Source organism: Brienomyrus brachyistius, chromosome 2, assembly GCF_023856365.1.
Source record: "Brienomyrus brachyistius isolate T26 chromosome 2, BBRACH_0.4, whole genome shotgun sequence".
NCBI lineage: Eukaryota > Metazoa > Chordata > Actinopteri > Osteoglossiformes > Mormyridae > Brienomyrus > Brienomyrus brachyistius.
Genome location: NC_064534.1, coordinates 23647871 through 23667917, shown reverse-complemented (window position 1 = coordinate 23667917; position 20047 = coordinate 23647871). Strand labels below are relative to the sequence as shown.

Sequence of the window (20047 nt, the reverse complement as noted above, 5' to 3'; positions counted from 1 at the left end):
ATCCCAAGTAATTTCAGTCACAGAATTTTAGGACCTTGCCTATCTTGCCTTACACACAAGCTTCTTAAATCCTAAATCTTATGTAGTCCAACAACGTTCGCCTCTTCTGTCGACTAAAAACACGCTAGTTTCGTTTTGTGCTCATTATTTTCAGTATTGGTGTCAATAGGTAATTTATCATGGTGATGATGATTGACCTCACACCGGTAATAAAATTAAAGCCTCAATGTAACATTTTCCCCCTACAATGGCCTTAATGTCATAGGGCTGATCTCAGGGTGATGTTGTTGAAGATAAGAAGGTTGAAGGGATGATCAATATTTCAGTATGGTATGGATTAATTTATCCATGAAATTTATGATACAACATACAATAAAATGGTAATTTTATAAAAAAAATTACATAGGGTAACAATCACATTTTCTTCAAATCTCATTTCTGGTATTTTGGCATTTTTTCTTGATGTCAGTAATCAGGGCTTCATGGAGTAGTCAAGTTTTTCTAATTTGGCTGTCAACAAGACCATTGTTGTCTAATTCACAGACTTTCTATCTTGGAGATTCATTCTGCTTTGCAGATCACTATAGTGCCTCTTTTTGTACATTTCTGTACATTTTCTCTCCTGTTTGAGTGCATGTTTGAGTTGTGCTATTTCTTTGTGCAGTTTGTATCTTGCACTTTGGGATTATTTCTTGCCCTCCAAATGTTGTCTAAAACAAAACCAGGGAATTCATGATTTCTAAACTGCTGCAGACATAAAACTCTCACATGGACAGTATATGTACACTCACTCCCTGACTGACACACACACCCTAGTGAAAAAGCTTTTTATACTTCCGAACTTCATGTAATCTGAAGGAACCACTATTAACTTTCAGGACCCAGATCTGGGTTTCTCTGCTTATTAATATGAGGACTTTCTGGAGGAGTGTTAATATTCATCAAATCTTCTGTTTTCCTCTGTCTCTCTTTAGCTTTCCTCCACACCTTGCACTTATGTTGTTTAACTCTGTTACTTAATTCTTTATTTTCTTCTTTTCCCCGTCTAAATATCCCATTTCCGTCTTTTATGCTCACTTTTGAGATATTTCTCTATTCTCTTGTGTGTCTGCATCCCTTCTTGCCCTGTGCTCCCTTTGCCTTTCTGCTGCTGTTTTTGTCATTATGATGTCTGACAACACTGAACATTAAGTATAACATTAACGATTATTTCAGACGGTTCAAATAAAATCCTACATTAGGGTCAAACATTCAAGCCCATCTCAATGATTCAACCCCATTGCAATACAAAATGTGATGAGGTTGAATTTATCGGGGAATTTATTTTTGGTTATAGTAGCCATAACTCCATATTTACCTTAGACATCAGCACCACATGGCATTCAGGACATCATAAAATTGTAATCTTTTGCAACATTATTGTTTATTTTTCCTAAACAATAGTGTACTATCATATATTCATAGAGTAAAGTTAAAATGTTGAAACTTACAATCTCAATCTGACGTTAAAACAATGAAAATAGGTAACAAAAGACTTTTTTTGCAGCATTTTGTTCAAAAGACTTGGGTGATGTCATTTCCTCAATGCTGATGTCACAGGGACTGATACATTATTTTATAGGGGATTAAGGGTTCAATTGAAAATCTTTGAAGAAGTCTGGGGGACTAAAGGGCACCTGATTCAGAGAATAAGTCATGTATTGCAACACTGTCTTCATTTAATATTAATATATGATGAAATTCGTAAGTTGAACTGCTTATATAAGTAGTTACACCAGGTTTTGACATCATACTGTACATGGTGTGTCACATTGACCAGAAAAAACATTTTCCTCATGTGGTGTTGCAAATGTCCAGGCAAATGAGATTTGCTTAAATATACTGACTTTAGTCTAAAAAAGAAAGTATCATCATAGTTTAAATAATAAATATAGAAATGACCTTTATATAAACTAGTACAGGTTGTCATTTGACTGATGAACAATACACACAATATAAAAAGATTATACCATCTAAATGTGGCAGTTTACTTAGAAAAAAATAAACAACTACATAAGACTTAATAACTAGTTTTGACATTATTATAGGTCATCCACTCCTTAAGTCCAACTTCTAATTAAAATATACTTTAACATTCAATCATAAGCAATCAATTCACTCATTTCCTTGAACTGTACAACATCATGAAGAACTTTATTACTTAAAGGAACATGGGTATAATGCATAAAATGGGAGAAAAGTACACATTAGTTGTTCCCAGTGAAGTATACACAATAATCTGCGGGCAATCAACACACCCTCTTTAATGCCATACAATACTAATCACATGTTATAGTGTGTTTTATGGGACTGCTGTATGCAGGATCTAGTTTTATTTACTCTGCAGATTGCTTTGACTCAGTGCTTGAAGTGACCCGGTAGTCACCGTTAGGTAGTACCAACACATCTGTTTTTTTTTGCTTGAGTTCCAGCACCTCACTTTATCCCCTGGTACTGAATAACAAGGGGAGTACCGGCACCTCTCCTTATCCCCTGGTACTGAATAACAAGGGGAGTACCGGCACCTCTCCTTATCCCCTTGTACTCAATAACAAGGGGAGTACCGGCACCTCTCCTTATCCCCTTGTACTCAATAACAAGGGGAGTACTGGCACCTCTCCTTATCCCCTGGTACTGAATAACAAGGGGAGTACCGGCACCTCTCCTTATCCCCTGGTACTGAATAACAAGGGGAGTACCGGCACCTCTCCTTATCCCCTGGTACTGAATAACAAGGGGAGTACCAGCACCTCTCCATATCCATAAGTACTAAATAACAAGGGGAGTACCAGCACCTCTCCATATCCATAAGTACTGAAAAACAAGGGGAGTACCGGCACCTCTCCATATCCATAAGTACTAAATAACAAGGGGAGTATCGGCACCACTCCATATCCGCTAGTACTGAATAACAAGGGGAGTACCGGCACCTCTCCATATCCATAAGTACTAAATAACAAGGGGAACACCACTCAACACTGATTTGACTAAAGGTCCATACGTGATGTTAATTCACTTTGGTCATTCGTTGGTCTGATTGGTACATGAGGTTTTGATTAATTATATCATCTGTATCTTAAGTTTGTGGACTGGGTTGAAGCAGCTGGAATCTTCATTGGTTACATCTGGATGACAAGGGCTTTCTGGAAAAGACGAGAATTTCTCAAAAACGTAATTTCTGAATCTAGGTACTTTAAACATTTTCAGAAGTGAGTAAATGCTTCCAGAAGTTCACCACAATTCTAACTGATTTCATCATCCTCACATTTTTGCTGACGGGCAGGATGGACATCACTTATGAGAAAGGCTTGCTACAGAAGCCTGTTGCAACAGGCTGGGTGGGGGGCTTGACCTGTTATACGGGGAAAGAGAGGAATTTTTTAGTATGTAATAATGTACAAACTTGATTGCTTAAACACTTATAATGAATAGAAATATAGTTATACTTGAATACTGTGAGCTGTCAGTGATGCAAACATTAAAATACAGATTTGTGAATTTGACATTCACAGTGTCTCATTCGCAAGCTGGCTGTGAACAATTAAATGGGAGTATTTTTGGATGATGCACAAGCAAAAAAATACAAACAATAACAATACTGAAAGATATGGATTCATATAATATACAAATATTACTATTATTGAATATTTTTAGTGTATATGCATACTATGTCTTTAATATTAGTTTAATATTAATATTACTTGAAGTTGTCAAGTGCTGGACCCATTAATGGACCCAAGTATTTTTCATAAAGTTTCACATTTGTGAGTATTTTCCAACCCTAACTGTTGGGAATGTGAAGAAGTGACAGTATTGTCTAGCACCTTTTTTTGCTACATTACTGAATACATTCTGAAACTAAAATACATACTCGTAGTATGTTTCATACAGTCTTACATTTCGAACAAAGATTTGATTTTGTGTTAGTGATAAATGAGCCAGTTACTTGTTAATATTCTAAGCCTGCCACTCTGTAGTATCTCTGAGTATAGCTGGATAATGTACCTATGCAGGAGGGTGCCCACCTAACATATTACAGCTAGATGGACTATCAAAGTGACGTACCAGAGGGGCTGAGGCAGGGGGGCTTGGACACGGGGAACCTGGAGGGGTAAACAATGTGAAGAACCATTCATTATGACTTTTAAAATTAAACAGACAATATAGGCTATTCTCTCCCAAATAACCGATGAAAATAACACATTTGCAGTGTAAACAAACATGCTTGATGAAAATGATGTACTGTAGTCTTTTAGTAGATTTTAAACCAAAGTATTATTAATCACTGTTCATAGGATATAACTTGAGATGATATGAGAAAATCAAACTTTGAATAATATGATGTTGCATATCTCCATTTTACAAAATGTACACTATTACACTATTTTGTTTCATCTGATTGATATCTGACATGGGTATCAATAACTTCCTGGAGTAAGACTAATCTGCGGGAAAGATACTGGGGGAAGATTCTGATAGCAGCTCACCTCTCTCAGCAGAGACCTGCAGAGGCTTAACTTTCTGGAAATCTTTGAACATATCCTTCCCATTTTTCTGCTCCTGCTGTAGAGGGTCTAGAGCTGCGAAGGCATCATTTTCCACCATTGACATCCCCTTCAATGGAGTTGCCTGTGATGGAGGTTCTGGTGTAGGACTGGAGGACAGGTGTGTTCTGGTTGGAAGTATGTTGGGCCGGAAGGGATTACCCATATGAGAATCCTGAAACCATCCACCAGGTGGTGCCATTGCAGCTGTGTGACCCCAGGTCAGGAGCTGCGGAGGAGCAGCGATTCCAAATGCTGGTGGTGCTTGGCCCCACACAGGTGCTGGTGAGACACCAAACACTGAAAACTGGGGGTAAGAAGTGGACTGAGAAGTGCTATCAGGAACAGGGAATATGGAGGGCTCTGCTTCACCCCACTGAGCTGCCCGTAAGTTTGGAGCTGGAGCACCCAACGACAAAGTTCCTAGAAGAAGGAGATCAAATTGGGTAAGAATTAATTCACACACAAGAATACTATTTAAGCACAGGAAATATGTTAGAGGTTATATAATTTGCATATCTTACCCAAACTTAGCATTGCAGTGTTGCTGTTTACTGGATCACCACTAAAGTGAGCAACAGGTTTGGTTTGAATATCTGGCTGTGGTGGACCAGATTCTCTGTGACTGGATGAAGCATACTGGTCTGTTCCAAATGGGTTGTTTGTGGAGATCTGTTGATAAAATGTCATATTTTGTCTAGTCAGACTTCTAGTCTTTAGCCTGATTTTTTTACAAGTAATATAAGTGGAAAGATTTAGTCAGCATCACATAAAAGTATTATGCCTCGAAACTACTAGTGTTTTTAGGGAACCCTTTACCAACAACTTACCTTCAAGATAAGATCTGATGCAAAAGAGTAAAACAAAAACATGGTAACTGAGCATGATAAAGTAAAAGCTGAAAGGTGAGTTCTACTTGTAGAATAGCACCATTATTAATTGCAATTCTAAAACCACAGAACAGGACCTTCACTATTTCATGCACTTTTCATGCATTTAATTGACTTAAAAACAACTTCCAAAGTGAGTATATGCCATGTTAAATGGTTAGCGTTAGGAGCATATGCTATTGTAATGGTCTACCAGAATGGTGAAGTCATGCAGTACAAATAAGCTTGGCTTGTGCCTTCACCTTAATGCCTTTCCTTCCTCGTCCAGCCTTTGTGTTGAGTGGAGGAGGGCTAATGATCACTGAATCCTTGGCTGGGTGACACGGGGGCTCAGGGATGCCCCCTGACTCTTTTTTCACAACATTTAGCAAGGGTAAGCTTTTATCAGATACTTCAAGAAAAGGATTCTGGGTGTATCCGTATTGTAAACCATTCTGCTGTTTCACTGGGATCTCCTCTGCAACCCCACACTCTACTGGCCACTGGCTGTCAGATGATGCCTGGGTAACAGTCCTAATGGATAGCTCATCAAACTGTTGAGTTAAGCAGTCAGGGTCACCATTATGGTGACCATTGACATTCGGTGAGCTACAGAATTGATTGAGACTTACTTGTCTGCGGTTGAAAACCATGGGGGGAGCCACAGGGTTAGGCTGTGCGGGATAGTCTTTGTTTTTTGGGAAGGGGTCATCGCTGAAGGGGTCTGGCATGGAAGTGGGAAAGAAGCTAGCCTGAGGAGGGCAGGGCTTTTCGAGGGAGGGATTTGATTCAGGCATTATCTGAGGGACAAAGGAAGCTGCCAAACACTCTCCCTTTACACAGTTTTGATTGCTGTCAATGTCAGTGGAAAGATCCAACAACAGGACATCTTTAGTCTCCTGTTGATTGAAATAAGAACAAAATTTTTAAACATTATAAAGTACTTAAATTAGCTGTATACTCCAGAGCCAAAGCAGCCATACACATATCATAAAATTAAAATAATTATTGTTTATGGATCAAAAATATATTCAGTACCAAAGTGATGTACAATTCAGGAAATTGTGATATGATTATTCTGCCATCCACAAAATTCGAACCCCAGCCTGTCTGTTCACAGCCCTAACCCCGTAAGCTACATACTGTATAGCCCCTTATGGGAAACCAAAAAGTGACTAGTCTTACTGATTTAGGGTATGCAATATAAATACTACGACACATTATAAAATACTATGATGTTATAAAGGGCAAAACATAATATGATAAATAATATCATATTATCACAATATTATGAAAATATGATAATACTTTTGTAAAATTGGCTTGGATGGGCAGAAGAATCATTTCCTATCAAGGTAAGGTTAGATGATTAACTCATTTGGCGCAGGGAGATTTTCTCACTGTCACTTCTTACTGATTGACAATCATGATATATGACTGAGTTTTCTTTCCTGTTACCTCTTGCAAAGACCCTAATATCTGACCCCACTGCCATGTCCTCTTTTCTTTTGTACCTTTCTGAATTGACCATCTTTAATCTTCATGCTACATTTGTCAAGCCTGTTTCCACTTCTGTCCCCTAAGTAATGTTCCCATTCCCTACTTTTATCCCTGTGTCATTTCTTTCTGTTCACCATCTTGCCTGGAGGAATTCAGTTGTTCACAGGGCTCAGAACTGCTTTGCTCATATACCTAGTCACCCTGCAATCTGTCTAGCATCAGGCTTCTGCACCTGAGAATGTAACAATAAGACACTCTGCACACATTTCTGGAGTTCCAGACTGAGGAGTGAGCTGACATTCAGGAACTGCTTGCCTAATTCCCACTACCCACCTCCCTGCCACCTGTGCTGATCCAAATTCTGAAAATAGGTCCTGAAAACAACCCAGAAGCTTCCGTCAAGATGTTTATGAGGATGGCTTCTGCATGTAAGTGACTGGTGGAGGAATGTTCCATCCACTTTTTATTACCCATGGCAATAGAATCCCATATGCCTACTTGCAACTGTGCCAGACGACACTCTGAAGAGGGTGGTGTTGGAGAGAGTATGCCAGTCAGTAAAATTCCACCAGAAGACATTCTGCAACCTTAACAATATGCTTTTACCCCTGGATTCCAGCAGACAGTGGCTACAGCTAGAGAGCATAATTTGAACGACTTTGTCTACTGACCGCCAAAGTAAATATCACACTGCCTCCAGTGACACAGATTTCTTCTTTGCCTGTACAAATAGAATTGAAAAAAATCTACCCTGGCAACACTGGAGCCTAAACCTAGTCTTCTAGTTTCAAGCCCTGTCAAGGTCCCCGCCCTAATAATGGTAGTATGGTGGCATTTCCAGGGGGCTTATTGCTAAAGTGTGAGGGTCAGCATCTAGGGTTCCTCTGACAGAGGGTAGTCCATTATGGCTGGAAAGCAAAAAACCTATGGTGACTGCAGAGTGTAGCCCATCATGGCTGCACAGCAAAAACCTATGGTGACTGCAGAGTGTAGCCCAATATGGCTGCACAGCAAAAACCTATGGTGACTGCAGAGTGTAGCCCATCATGGCTGCACAGCAAAAACCTATGGTGACTTCAGAGTGTAGCCCATCATGGCTGCACAGCAAAAACCTATGGTGACTGCAGAGTGTAGCCCATCATGGCTGCACAGCAAAAACCTATGGTGACTGCAGAGTGTAGCCCATCATGGCTGCACAGCAAAAACCTATGGTGACTGCAGAGTGTAGCCCATCATGGCTGCACAGCAAAAACCTATGGTGACTTCAGAGTGTAGCCCATCATGGCTGCACAGCAAAAACCTATGGTGACTGCAGAGTGTAGCCCATCATGGCTGCACAGCAAAAACCTATGGTGACTGCAGAGTGTAGCCCATCATGGCTGCACAGCAAAAACCTATGGTGACTGCAGAGTGTAGCCCATCATGGCTGCACAGCAAAAACCTATGGTGACTTCAGAGTGTAGCCCATCATGGCTGCACAGCAAAAACCTATGGTGACTGCAGAGTGTAGCCCATCATGGCTGCACAGCAAAAACCTATGGTGACTGCAGAGTGTAGCCCATCATGGCTGCACAGCAAAAACCTATGGTGACTGCAGAGTGTAGCCCAATATGGCTGCACAGCAAAAACCTATGGTGACTGCAGAGTGTAGCCCATCATGGCTGCACAGCAAAAACCTATGGTGACTGCAGAGCGTAGCCCATTATGGCTGCACAGCAAAAACCTATGGTGACTGCAGAGTGTAGCCCATCATGGCTGCACAGCAAAAACCTATGGTGACTGCAGAGTGTAGCCCAATATGACTGCACAGCAAAAACCTATGGTGACTGCAGTTTCCCCTCCAACTGAAGTACAAAAAAAATAGATGAGGTCATTTTTACAGTTTGGTTGGTGAGGCTTTTCTTCAGATTCACAGTCCTATCTCACTGGACATTGCAGATGCAAAGTCATGCAAGGAAGCATTCCTTGCTATTAATACAAATATCCCCTAAATTCTTCTCCTCCTTTATTTTCCACAGACAAGTCAGGCAGGCAGTTAGGGACTTTCCTGCTGCATGAGATAGAGGGTGATGAGAGTTCAGTTGCAAGCAGTCAGCATGGAAGTGCTTAGCCATCAAATGGGGGCTCCTTAACCGCTGGTATCACTTCACCATTCATTTCTGCTTTTTCCACTTTCCACCAGTAAACATCCCTTCACAAGTTAGCATGTGCTATATTATTCTAGCACAGTAGCACTTCTCAGCTGGCAGATGCAGATAAAAACAATTCCCAGGCGGTGAAACATCAGGGTTTCTAAGTATTTGGTATGTAAACCATCATTTCCATATATAAAAGTGTGTTCAATTCTAACATGTACACACTTCCAGTGATGTTAAGGTGTATCAACCATCTCTAAATGCAAAAACTATGAAAAATTAGATTCTCTTTAATCATTCAATAACCAATCTACTACATTTATATTGTTTGTATTCTAGCACAGTTGATATACAATATTGAAAGTGTCAAAATGACCAGCAATAAGGTAACTTACCGAGGAGGATTGTAAATCTGGTGGTGATGATGTGTGTCCAAAAGGATTAATCTGTTCATCACACTGGATCAAGGGGGAGACATAGAGAGAAGAACAATATGCAATGGGACATGAGAGATAGGTGTGCTTCATTTTATCCAAGAGAAGGTTTAGGTTCATAGACCTAGTCAGTATTGCAGTTCTTATATGAAATGGAGAGGGGGTGGGGGCGTACTGTAAATTATGGAGAATTCACAAGGGATTCTGAAATAACGATTTTAGTAAAAGCGGTTGTTCTCACAGAATGCGTCATGTGCCGTGGCGTTTATCGTAATAGATCGCAGCATGACACAAACCTGAGTTTGAAAAGGTTAAGCATATTCTGTTACTTTTATATGATGTAATGGTGACTGTTAAAACAACACTATAAAGGATCCTTAGTGCTTAAGGAGTCGGAATGTGGATTGGTACTTTTGCATGTCGTGAGCTTGTTTTCATTTAACTCAATGCAGGAACCATAAATGTGGTCGATATCAGTGTTGGAATAATACAGCTTCACTTATTTAATCTCACGTGATTTCAATAAAAACAGACAAAATCACCATACAACTTCAAATAACAGTCCTTCACAATACATTTCACAATATGATGTTTGAGCTTTAATATTACATTCTCCGTATATGTTTCTCACCAGCATTTAACCAAATAAACATGCTTAGTGATGCTTAATGGAAACATTTAGCTTAATGTAAAAACTTTTGATTATCCATCTGTCTTACTGCTTATTGCACAGAGGTGAATGTGGAAAAATAACTGTGCACTGAAAATAATTCAGGTTAGGTCAGGTCAGGTCACACAGTAATTATAACTATTACATTTACCACTAAAGACTGAATGAAACACAATTTTACAACATAACAGCTAAGTGTTTTAGTTTTTTTGTTCTTGAGTATCTATTACAACTGACTTAGAAGACTAACACACAAAATTAACAGTGTCTCATTAAACAATCAAAAAAATGGCTTAGCTCATGAAAAGAATGTAAGAAATTATCTAGGGACAGCAACACTACATTTCACGTGCATCAGGCAGGACCTGTATACAGGACCAAGCCTAATGAGATGCAGGTATGAAATTCTGAAACGCCAAAGACTGAAAGGCCATGAAGAATGCTACAGTCATACTTTAGTATTACAAGTCATAAATTACTGACCTTGTCTGTGCCCTCTGGTTCCTTCTTTCTCATGTTGAAAACTAGTTGGAAAAGGTCCTTCAAATCGACAACCAATGGATCTGCCTGAGAACAACAAAACAATGCCTATTGACACAGACGAATTCATTCATAATGTATGTGTGTGCCACTGAAAACAGAAAGCACATTTTTATCTAAATCTAAAATTACAAATAAACTATGATTAAATTTTCCTTTAACAAAATTAATCCATTTGTAAGTTTTTGGTGTATTTTTACTCCAGTGATCATCACTGAATCTCATATTCAGACATTGTATAACTATTTATACCGCACCTTGTAGTGCCGGTTTTATTATACAAACATTATTTTCTTATTTGTATCTTTTTAGTTTTATCTTCTTGTTCTATGGATGTCTTTTGTAATTTAGGGCCACTCTTTACACACGAAGCCCAGAAAAACTCCAAAGCCTCATGATCTATTCATTGTAGGACATATTTCTCCAACAAAACAAACACAGACCTTCCTTTAATTTGTTCTAACATTGTAAGTCAGTGGCTGGGGAATGAACTTGACACACAGTAGGACCAGGAGCAAACATTCACCCTAGCGCCACATACTGTACCTGCTGGGCAGTCTTAATAGCGAAGAACTGATGCTGGCCTTCAGCACCACAGACGTAGCCAAAGGCTCGGTTGTCTGTCACATCCCGTGCGATGAAAGAAATCTTATTCACTGCATGTTCATACTCTATTACCTATGGCAGACCAGATGTGTTAAGTTATATTTTATGAATTAAAAAAATACTAGCAATAGCATTGATTTACCAACAAGAAACTAATGTTCTGATCGTGAAATACACATTTCCAGCTACATAAGCCAAATGAATACACTCACCCCAGTTTTTTCATCAATAATTCTGATGCCAGACAGGGATATGTTGATCCAAACTTTCTGCTTATGTTTTCCCTGCGACCGAGAGGCAGCGCTCATCCCCTGTGTTTGATAGGAGCAAACTGCTGAGTGATCACATTTAAAGTCAACTGAATTCACAATGAACCAGCACATGGTATATTGATTAAGGAACCGAAGCCCCGATAAAAGCCCCCCAGATAGGAAACCTCCATAGTAGGCTATTGCAACATTGATGTAAGAACAGGAATCTGTTAAAAATCAGTTTTTATGTGTTTTCATCAACCTTCAGTTTCATCATGGAATCTTGGCTCATTTTATCCCCTCTGGCATCAGGCACGTCATCCACGCCAATCAGCTTGGCTTTATACCGCACGCCATCACCTTTGAATCTGGACAGCAGAAACACATCTGTCTTCTCTGGGACTGAAACAGAAACAGGGAGGCCAGAATAAGATCCCTAGTTGAGTCAAAATTTTTCTAGCCTGCTCCATATACTGTATGTGTTTGTATGTGCAATTCAGTTATTAAACCTTGGGACATTGTCTCAGCCTAACATTAAGTTAAAGATAATACAAAATGTTAAAAGAAACCTAGGAATTAAAGTATTTATAGGCGTACATAGTATATTTGGCTCGGTAAAATACCTTGACAGTTTGTAGATGGATTATTGTAGTACTGAGGCATGCCAATCTGCTGTATGACATTTTAAATATGTTTAAAATATATCAATATTCGAATGATTAAGCGATTAATCTTTTTACACTAAATACCTAAGATTACTTTCAAAGGGAATACAGTTCTACAGGCCAAGGCACAAGATCCAGAGAAACACCAGGGCACTGTAATCCTCTCCAGGGAAGTAAAAATGCTTTATTTTTTCAAAATCATTTTTTCCTTCTTAATGAAGAATAACTGTAAACTAAAATGCTGATAAAAAGTAAATTTATATAATCCAAATTCAGAGACATGTCTAACATTGATACTTCTTTTGAAAACAATGGAAATAACTGTATTTATTCATTTGCAAATTTTACAATTATACAATCAATCATTTACCTTTTAGGTATTAAATTTTTTTCCCGAAATCTAAAGAATATTAATAGAATTCTGTCATGATCTGTCATGCCCCTGTTTGGCCAGAAGAGGTTGCTGTTGGCCATTCTGCGTCCTCCTTGTTTGGTCTAAACAATCACACCTGCCTCTCATTCGATCCCCACTAGTCTACCCCAGCCCTAGTTGCTCCTCGGTGTTCATGCCTACTTTATGTTTTTTCCCCTCCAGGGGTTAGCTTCCTGAAGCCTTTTTAACGCTACATCATTCGTAAGTTCTATCTTTTAACATAGAACTTACAAATGAGGTAGCTGTTAAGAAGGCTTAGAGAAACTCACCCCTGGTCTTTTGTTTTCAGTTACCAATATACTGGTTTCATTGAAGCTCCTTTCAGTTTCTCCTACAGCTGCATCTGGGTTCTGCTTCCTCCCAGTCGTGTCGAATTCCATGTAAAAGTGTTGCAGTAAAAATTGCTTGGTTTTACTTGGTCAGATCCTAGTAAAACTCCATATCTGATACAGAGCCATGTTGAGCTTGGAGCTTATCCCAGGGGTCAAAATGGCATTTATACACTGCCTGGCCAAAAAAAAAGTTGCCATTTCAATTTTTCATTGAACCACCTTTAGCTGTATTCACAAGTGAGTTGAACCACTCCAGAAAGCCTCCTTCAGCACATCCCAAAGACCTTCAATGAGGTCAAGGTCACAACTCTATGGTGACCAAGTCATACATGAAAATGATTCCCCATGGTCTCTGAACTACTCTTTGACAGCCTGAACCCAATGACTCTTGGCATTCTTAGCCTGGAATATGCCCTTGCCAACAGGGAAGAAAAAAATCCATTGCTGATGGATGGAGGTGTAACCCGGCCATTCAGGAGATTCAGGTACTCAGCTGACTTAACGTTGCTGAGATGTAATAATGATCCAGTCATTGGCTCTTAAGTATTTGCTGATATAACATGACATTTTTTTGGTCATGCAGTGTATACAACAAATCTGACATTATAATTACAGGTTTTCTAACAGTAACACGCTAGATGGTTTTGTAACACTTTTTGGATTACGAAAGGTTTATTAAATTAAATAATGCAACAAAACAACAAGATTACCAAGATCACTGTGTTGTTCTTAACTGTTGTTAACCTAGAATGTATACAATACAAAAATCCAAACAATATCCTAAAAGCACATAGCATGTTTAGCAAGCCAAAAACAGAAAACCACAACAGCTAGCAAAAGCATAAAATATTAATGTCACAAATACAACTGTGAGCCACAATGAAATAATTTTAGAGCATTCACTGACTGAACAAAAAAAATCAATATCCAATTGAAAAAATACCTTTCTTCCTCTCCTTCTTTGGCGTAGTCTTCGAGGGAGCAGCCTGGTCTGGCTGGTTGCTCATGTTAGTTTCAGCTTCTGTTGACATGATAAGAGGCCAGCTTCTCACAATCAGCATAGAAGGTAGAATGAAATAGCAGCTCCCAGACAGTGGGGTCCCTTGTCCTCCAATTCACCTATGTTCTACAGATTGAGGGAGAAACAGTAAGGAATTAGAATAACAATGTATGGAAAGGCATGGGAAATAAAGAAAATGGGTCAATGAAAGTGAGACAAACAATGGGGAGAGAAATTAATGGCACAGGAAATATAAAATGCTTTTTGCTTAAAAAGTCAGTCAAATGCTTTAAACGATCCCAATTTAAAAGGTTCAGCTGACATATCTCCTGGATATACCCATTTCTGTCAGCACTATAAGTTCAAAATTGCTGTGCATTTATTTTCATAATAAATGCTCTTTAAATAAAACACACTCTAGTAGGAGAAAGTGTGTGATGCCAGTCGAAACTCCCTACAGCCGCACCCTTCCTCACCTGTGTATTAGACACACCTGTGAAATATTTCCAAATGTAGTTCAGGGGTAATACAGGGTCCCAGGGGCAGTGGAGGGACATGGATGCCCTGGCAGGTTCAGGGAATTCAGCATTTCATAAAGGCCCCAAAATAATAACACTGAGGTCTGGTCAGCAAAATGTACCCTACTGGGGACCGTGTTGGGAGGCAGAAGGGAACATTTTGCCAATAGACCCAGAATTCCCTTCCACGTCCCTGTATGGCCCTCTTGAAAATGGAACCTTTGTGGGGTATTATATCTTCTCAGTTTGTGGTGTCATGAAATTGAATGTAGACAAATTTAAGGTAATCCATGCAGGGAGCAAAAATATAAAATACAGATATTTTATGGGTTCCACTGAAATAAAGTTAGTTGATTATGAGTAAGACCTCTGTGTGTATGTTGATGCTTCAATGTCCCACTCTCACCAGTGTGGGGGAGCAATAAAAAAGGCCAATAGGATGTTGGGTTACATCTCTAGGTGTGTGCAGTTTAACCCAAGGGAGGTGATGCTAAGATTATACAATTCCTCGGTAAGACCCCACCTAGAATATTGTATGCAGGTTTGGTCATCATACCTTAGAAATGACATTGCTGCCTTAGAAAGGGTGCAATGTAGGGCTACAAGAATGATTCTTAGAGAAATGTCTTATGAGGAGAGGTTAGCTGAGCTAAATCTGTTTAGCCTCGAGCAAAGGAGACTAAGGGGGACATGATCCAGGTATATAAGATTCTAATAGGTCTGGATGCTGTTTAGCAAAATAGTTACTTCAATATTTGTTCAAGTCGTGGTCATAGGTGGAAATTAGTGGAAGAACATTTTAAACTAGATTTAAGAAAGCACTTCTTTACACAGCGTGTAGTTAGAGTATGGAATAGTATGGAGTATATGTATGGCTATAATAGTACGGCTCCTTTAAATCAGAGGTAGATAAGAATTTAACAACTTTAAGTTAGTTAGTTGAATTCTCCCCAAACATTGATAGGTTGATTGCCTCGTTTGTAAACTTACAGTATGTTCTTATTATAGATGAGAGCTTCATAGAGCATTCATAATGCATAATAAACATGGCTATAATGTGTTATGCCTTTTTTATAACTAGTTGTAGCTAAAAACAGCTGTATTTATAATACTGTATGAATGCATTATAATGCATTATGAAGGTATCTATAATGCATTATGTTGACTGCTTTAAGTAAAGAATTACTTTAATTGAGGATTTGCTCTGCTCTTCCATATTTGCACTGATTCATTACAAAATGGGGAGAAGCCAGAGTAAATAAGCTCCAGAACTTTTCTAGGTTTTGCTTCATCTGGTTTCCACGGAGGGTTATTGTTCCTCTTTGTTTTTAACCTTAGAATTGGGAATGCATACTGTATGTAAAGGCAAGCATGTTACATGATATAGGGTCATGATACAGGATCATAAAGTACCTCTCCAGCCTACCCATGACTTGGACAAGCAAATATAACTTGGATGGATGGATCAATGAATCCATGCCAAGATAGATGAATATGCAATGCCAAGAATATGTAACAGCACAGGGCACAAGGCTGAGGGAGACCCTGGATGGAATGGCAATACATCACAGGACACATATGGTGCTTTTCCACTGGCTTACAGGAACCAAGCTGTATCTGACCTGTACCGCGAAGAGAGACCAGTTACAGCATGGTTCCAGCTGGCTTCGATTTTCCACTGCAGACGGGCTGACTTGGTATAATGGTGCTGCTGGGTTTGGAGGGTGACAGTGATGTAAAACCGAAAAGGCACATATTTACTGTTCACACAATGTACATAATGATTTACTATGTGCTCATTTCTGCTACCACGTCTGTGAGAATTGCTGTTATGTTGCATCAAATGCTAGCGGAATAAGCATTAGCTTGTATAAATTTGCATTCCGTTCAGCTGTTCTATAGTACTTTTATGAGTAGAATGTTAGAAATCCTATATATTGCCTGGAATGCACTAATAGTTCGCAATGTGTGATACTACTAATATAGAATAATATATATAATATGCATTTTTCTCCATCAGATCCTCCATGCATATTCATACAGATCCACAGCGTCTCCGTACATTTCGACCAGTAAGATGGTGGTGACGCAATCAGCTCGATTTTCCGCGCTTCTGGCCCTGCTAGTAATCAGGGCCATATCAGCACAGGTATGGTAACATAATTTACCATGAAAAACCATTAGTTCATAGTACAGTACAGTACAGCTTGGGTACAGTACGGTTCTGAGAGGCAGTGGAAAAGCCCCATTAAACACTCAATGAGCTTTTTTTTAAATACTAGTATCTTTGGACTGCAGATGGACACCTTCATGACAGAGGGATAATACACAAACTTTGTATTATCCTTTTATTAGCATTCTTAGGATCTGACTGGCAGGTTGTCCAAGTGACATACAAGTTTATAGGGTTTCGTTCTGCATTTTACAAACAGGCAAACAAACAAGCAAAATCATAAATACAGGAAGTACCAAGAAAAGTCATAGGGGGACACCCTAGGTGGGGTGGCAGTCATACCAGATAACTATGTTTTTGAAATGCCCCCCTATTTGCTAGTTATAATGTGTATAATTGCTTCCTGTTTACATAACATGTTGATTGTGATAATGTTTCATTACCAGGTGAAATCGCTGAAATGTAATGTTTGGAGTCTTCTTAGTATATATAAATGCATTGTGTCATATAAATATCACATATCATGGAGTATCATGTAAACTGTATGAAGGATAACTTTTTTGATAAAAAAGGAAGAATTGATTATCTATCTATCTATTTATCCATCCATCCATCCATCCATCCATCTATCTAGAATACAGAAAAGAGTTTCTAATTTTTACTGCTTGCCACAATATAATGCCCTTGGTCCCTAAGGGACAAACTGCAATAGTGTCAAATTCATCTTTAAAATTCAATACCATTCAAACAGGTGACATTTAAAAGACATTTAATGGAGCAGTAATCCAACTACAATCCTCAATAATAGGGTAACAACAGTGGGAAATTTAAATACAAAAAAAAGGTAAAAAGCAAACCTTTAAATATATCAAGGGCTTAGGCACTTATCAGTCCCCACTTCGCTGTATAATAATTACAGTTGCACTTCCCCTCATTATACCATTTAAAAAGAGAGGAAGGAAAGGGGATGCCGTGCAGGAATGTGAGCGGTGGTGCTATTGAGTATTACTAAGTTTAAAAAATGGATATTTATCACGTTATTAGGACATTGTGTCCCGATAAGGATAGGTATACCCGCTCTCTCTCTCTCTCTCTTTCTCTCTCTCTCTCTCTCTCTCTCTCTCTCACACACACACACACACACATAAAAGTATTTGTCAAAGATTAAAGAAGAGCACTTGTCATATAGTCCCTACAGTATGTCTATTAGACCAATTGAGGGATTTAAAAGGGATAAAAACTGAATAAATTTAAATGGATGGGTATAAAAAGCAGCACGATCGATCGCCAAAACTAAAAGAGTGATAGATTAATATTTCATATCTAATTTAACCTAATCATGTCAGAAATACCGATTTAACGGAAACTATTAAATTCAATAAGAGCATTTCCTTCAAATCATTTACATGTCTCAGTGGCCTACTTTTATTTATAAACACGGAAACGCCTGTAATTAGAAGTGCTAATAAATGCTGATTATGCGATAGGAATTCATTGCTGAACGCTGTTTTAAGAAGTTTGTTTTCTAAACTAGATATTGCACCAGTGACTTAATGTCTTTAACAGCAATGCAGTTTAATTAGGTTTGTAATCAAAATATTATTATTATTTAATTTGGATGTTAACTTTAAGTTTCACCATTCCAAGATCACTCTCTATATTCTGACAAGTACCATATGTCTGGTAAATTATATTTCCATCGCTAAGGAAAACAGCAACTGTTTTTAGCTAGTAAGTATGTCCAGGAAAATACTTCGCTTGTCTTGACGTTTAAAAACTACATACCGGTCGGTGAAAATGGAGACTCATCCACTAGATCGCCCACTTTTTCCTCCTCAATATGCTCCAGAGACTTCTAACAACCTACAGAAAACAGTTAGAGATCTAGCAGCATTAGTATCTTAAACTCGGTTATGGTTCAGTTACTCAGTTTAGGTTCTAATAAGCTGCTGGCAGCCAGGAACTAGCTGGAAATGACACGGCGCCTTGTGATGCTTAACTCCCCCCACAGCGTCGAGAAATTGTTTCAGCATTTAACTCTTGGAGAACCACACCTTTCCCGATTTAATTTAATTAATGGAATATATTTAGCGAATTTATTCTGAAAATGACACGTGATCACATCAAGAAAATAATAATAACATTCTTCTGTGTATGAAATAGATTCCTTAAAAACTTTTTAGTTGTGAAATACATGTAATATAAGACGTTGGTGGATTAAATGATGGAGTTCATTCAGAATTTGTATGGCTATTTATTTTATGCAAGAGTACATCAATGCCAGCAATAAGCTGGAAATTATTAGCTTGACAAAGCATGCACACTAGCATGTACACACGTGCCTCTATCCCACCGAGTAATGTATTAAAAATAAAATTGTGATGTTGTATTCATCCCCATGGGGCAACTGCTTGGTCTTCCCATATTCCATCTTGCCCTAAACAACATACCCAGACATAGATACACCTGAGAGAAAACTTGAGGTCAGAGAATATTCATTCTTTCGCCTTTTTCTTTCCTTGTGTTTGCTGAACTTCTGAAGTCCTACTAGAGAACTGAGGACTGCCCGGTCAGCAGGTCCATTTCCTGTTCTCTGTGACCAACTTCCTGCAAAACGAAGGCTGTTGTGTTACTTTATTTCAACAGCTCTTTTTAGTTAACTGTAATTGTTAACTGCTCAGCAAAGATTAAAGGAATCTGAAATAGAGGAGTCTAAAACAGAGGGGTCCAAAAAATCAAAAAAATCAAAGAAACTATGTAGAGTGATATAACTGTTAAAAACAGATTAAAACATAAGAATATGGACACAAGTTTGCAGCTAAATTCCAGATATATTTGTGAATTTACAGTTATCTCAATATAAGAAAATAAAACAAACACACCTGTAAAATGTGAAAATCGTATGTTGCTTTTAAAGCACATGTATCAATAAGCTGATTGTAAAAGAAGATTTACAATCAGCTCATTGATATGTGTGCTTTCACAGCAACATGTGGTGACTAACAAACTTGGGAAGGGCAATTGCTAAACACCATAAAACTATTGCCTCAGAAATTACCAAAAAACTAAATCAGCGCGTCTGTAACATACTCCCTGCAACAGCTATTGTATGTGTCGCAAGGTTCATAAACCACGAAGCTGGAGTTTATGCTCATATCTATCCATATTCTTTGTTTGTCAGGCTGCTATATGGAATACATTTATTTCCAGGACAATACAAAAACATTATGCTGATTAAAGGACCTTGAATCTATAACCAAAGAAAAAAGAACTATATTATAGTAATGAGCGTAATAAGTCATACTGAGCCATGTTTCACTCTTTCCCCTTGTTTAGAG

At 38.5% G+C, this 20047-nt stretch overlaps 1 protein-coding gene and 1 long non-coding RNA gene across 54 annotated transcripts; both read right to left on the bottom strand.

Annotated features, from left to right (window-relative positions):
• Nucleotides 1-1404: 1404 nt before the first annotated feature.
• Nucleotides 1405-18690, bottom strand: si:ch211-204c21.1 (disabled homolog 2). 41 transcript variants are annotated; one of them, XR_007385916.1, is made up of 15 exons: nt 18495-18690; nt 13962-14144; nt 11851-11990; nt 11550-11648; nt 11278-11409; nt 10675-10758; nt 9483-9545; nt 5716-6351; nt 5108-5255; nt 4527-5006; nt 4105-4142; nt 3305-3391; nt 2655-3182; nt 2520-2564; nt 1405-2474 (listed from the first exon to the last, which is right to left on the bottom strand). XR_007385916.1 is itself a non-coding variant. In XM_048997599.1 (13 exons), the coding sequence occupies exons 2-12, from the start codon at nt 14077-14079 to the stop codon at nt 3335-3337; spliced, it is 1995 nt and encodes a 664-aa protein (XP_048853556.1). In that variant the 5' UTR covers nt 14080-14144; nt 18495-18690; the 3' UTR covers nt 1405-3182; nt 3305-3334. The 41 variants fall into 41 exon arrangements, 2 of the variants coding, with proteins under 2 accessions (XP_048853556.1, XP_048853696.1); XR_007385919.1 differs by having other exon boundaries at nt 1405-2609; nt 2655-2744; nt 2790-3182; XR_007385918.1 differs by having other exon boundaries at nt 1405-2564; nt 2655-2744; nt 2790-3182.
• On the bottom strand, nt 6358-9474 carry LOC125721723 (uncharacterized). Of its 13 annotated transcripts, none has more exons than XR_007385947.1 (5): nt 8582-8749; nt 8253-8393; nt 8065-8205; nt 7924-8017; nt 6358-7876 (listed from the first exon to the last, which is right to left on the bottom strand). It is a non-coding gene; the product is annotated as an uncharacterized LOC125721723 (long non-coding RNA). The 13 variants fall into 13 exon arrangements; XR_007385951.1 differs by having other exon boundaries at nt 8112-8205; XR_007385948.1 differs by having other exon boundaries at nt 8159-8205.
• Nucleotides 18691-20047: the final 1357 nt, after the last annotated feature.

Coding starts and splice junctions, on each gene's coding strand:
- si:ch211-204c21.1 (XM_048997599.1), bottom strand. CDS start 14,079: ATGCTGATTGTGAGAAGCTGGCCTCTTATCATGTCAACAGAAGCTGAA. Junction 11,649..11,850: donor ATTCCATGATGAAACTGAAG/GTTGATGAAAAC, acceptor TATCAAACACAG/GGGATGAGCGCTGCCTCTCG. Junction 3,392..4,104: donor CCCCTGCCTCAGCCCCTCTG/GTACGTCACTTT, acceptor CCCGTATAACAG/GTCAAGCCCCCCACCCAGCC.